A 1,561-nucleotide genomic window follows, 5' to 3' on the forward strand; every position below is an offset into this window, starting at 1 on the left:
CTTATAAAACGACATTTCCGTTTATTGAAAAACCTAAATGAATTATAAAATGGACCAGCTACGATTTGAATTTGCAGTGTTGCCAGCGAGTGATGGAAAGTCAAATGTATATTGTGTAACCTCCATAACGACAAGAGATGTAAAAGTGTTTGCTATTCCAGAAGAATTACAGTCTGCTAGTCTTCAGAAAGAGTTGATAAAGACAGCTGCGTACAATAAAATAAAAAATAGTTTATAAAAAAAGACATCAGACGAGAAAAATTTGGATTACAATGACAAATGAACTAAGTAACGTGTACATAGATGAAGATGGTAATCTACAATTTGGAGATCAATATCTCGAAGAAATTGAACAAAAGCAAGCATCTGGTAATTTAGGAAAAAATACAGATTCATTTGAAAAATTATTTACAAAATTTATTGAAAGCTCACAAGATTTAAATAAACAGAACCTGAAATATATTGCAGAAAAGTTTATAATTGAAAGATTTACAAGTAAAAATACTAACCCAAGCCAGTGGATTGATGTTTTTGAAAAAGAATGTTTACGTTTCGATATTACGGAAGATGAGAAAAAAATTGAGATACTCAGACTATTCATGGATAAAAGTTGCGCTGATTGGTATAGTTCTATGATTATAAAATTAACACTAAACTCAGAGTGGTCTATATGGAAAAATAAATTCTGTGAATCATTTGCAAATCAAGGCTGGAACCAAGTGACTTATGCGTCGTTATTTAAGTACAAGGATGGTTCATTGGTGGATTATGCTATAAAAAAAGAAAAACTTTTACTGGACATGAGAACATCAATAGGTACAGGTACTCTAGTGGATCTTATTGCAGCTGGATTGCCAGGCTTTGTTCTAGATAAGATAAATAGACAATCAATGGAAGATACAGTAGACTTATTCAATGAAGTAAGAAAGTATGAACATTTGATGAATAAAAATAAGAATGGAGTTTACACGAGATACGAAAATCAGAAGATATATAACAAAATTGAGGAACGTACTGCATGCAAAATATGTGAACGGTTAAATAAAGGTATACGCTACCATCCAGAGGCTGCATGTTAGTTTAAAATGAGAGATAATAATAAATTTGATAGAAGATATATAAAACATGTCAACAATTCAGTGATTGAAGCAGAGTTAAATGAAACAAAACAAAAAAACTAATAGTAACACCATTAATTAAAGTCAAACTCATAATAAATTCTAAATTAGAGATATATGGAGTGTATGATTCAGGTTCGAATGTTTCTATAATTAATTCAAAATTACTAAAATTAAAAAACGAGAATAATAATGTAAATGAACAAAATTTAGTTACAATTAATGGTGTTAAAAAACTTGTGGTTTGACGAAGCTAAAAATTAAAATTTTCGAAATAGAAGAAAAAGTAGATGTTTACATTATCGATGATGCGCATTTCAGATATGATTTTTTAATAGGATTAGATATAATAAAAACATACAAGTTAGTACAAAATGAAAAGTTAAAAATTACTCAAAAACTATATTTTCAACAAAAAAATATTAAAAAGAAGAAAGAATAAT

At 28.4% G+C, this 1,561-nt stretch overlaps 1 protein-coding gene across 1 annotated transcript; it reads left to right on the top strand.

Annotated features, from left to right (window-relative positions):
• Nucleotides 1-272: 272 nt before the first annotated feature.
• HELRODRAFT_184412 (hypothetical protein) lies at nt 273-1,079 on the top strand (the record flags this gene model as incomplete). Its single annotated transcript, XM_009025454.1, has 1 exon — nt 273-1,079. One exon carries the CDS (start codon nt 273-275, stop codon nt 1,077-1,079), a length of 807 nt encoding a protein of 268 aa, XP_009023702.1.
• Between the last annotated feature and the right edge of the window lie 482 nt (nt 1,080-1,561).

Source organism: Helobdella robusta (assembly GCF_000326865.2).
Source record: "Helobdella robusta unplaced genomic scaffold HELROscaffold_417, whole genome shotgun sequence".
Lineage (NCBI taxonomy): Eukaryota > Metazoa > Annelida > Clitellata > Rhynchobdellida > Glossiphoniidae > Helobdella > Helobdella robusta.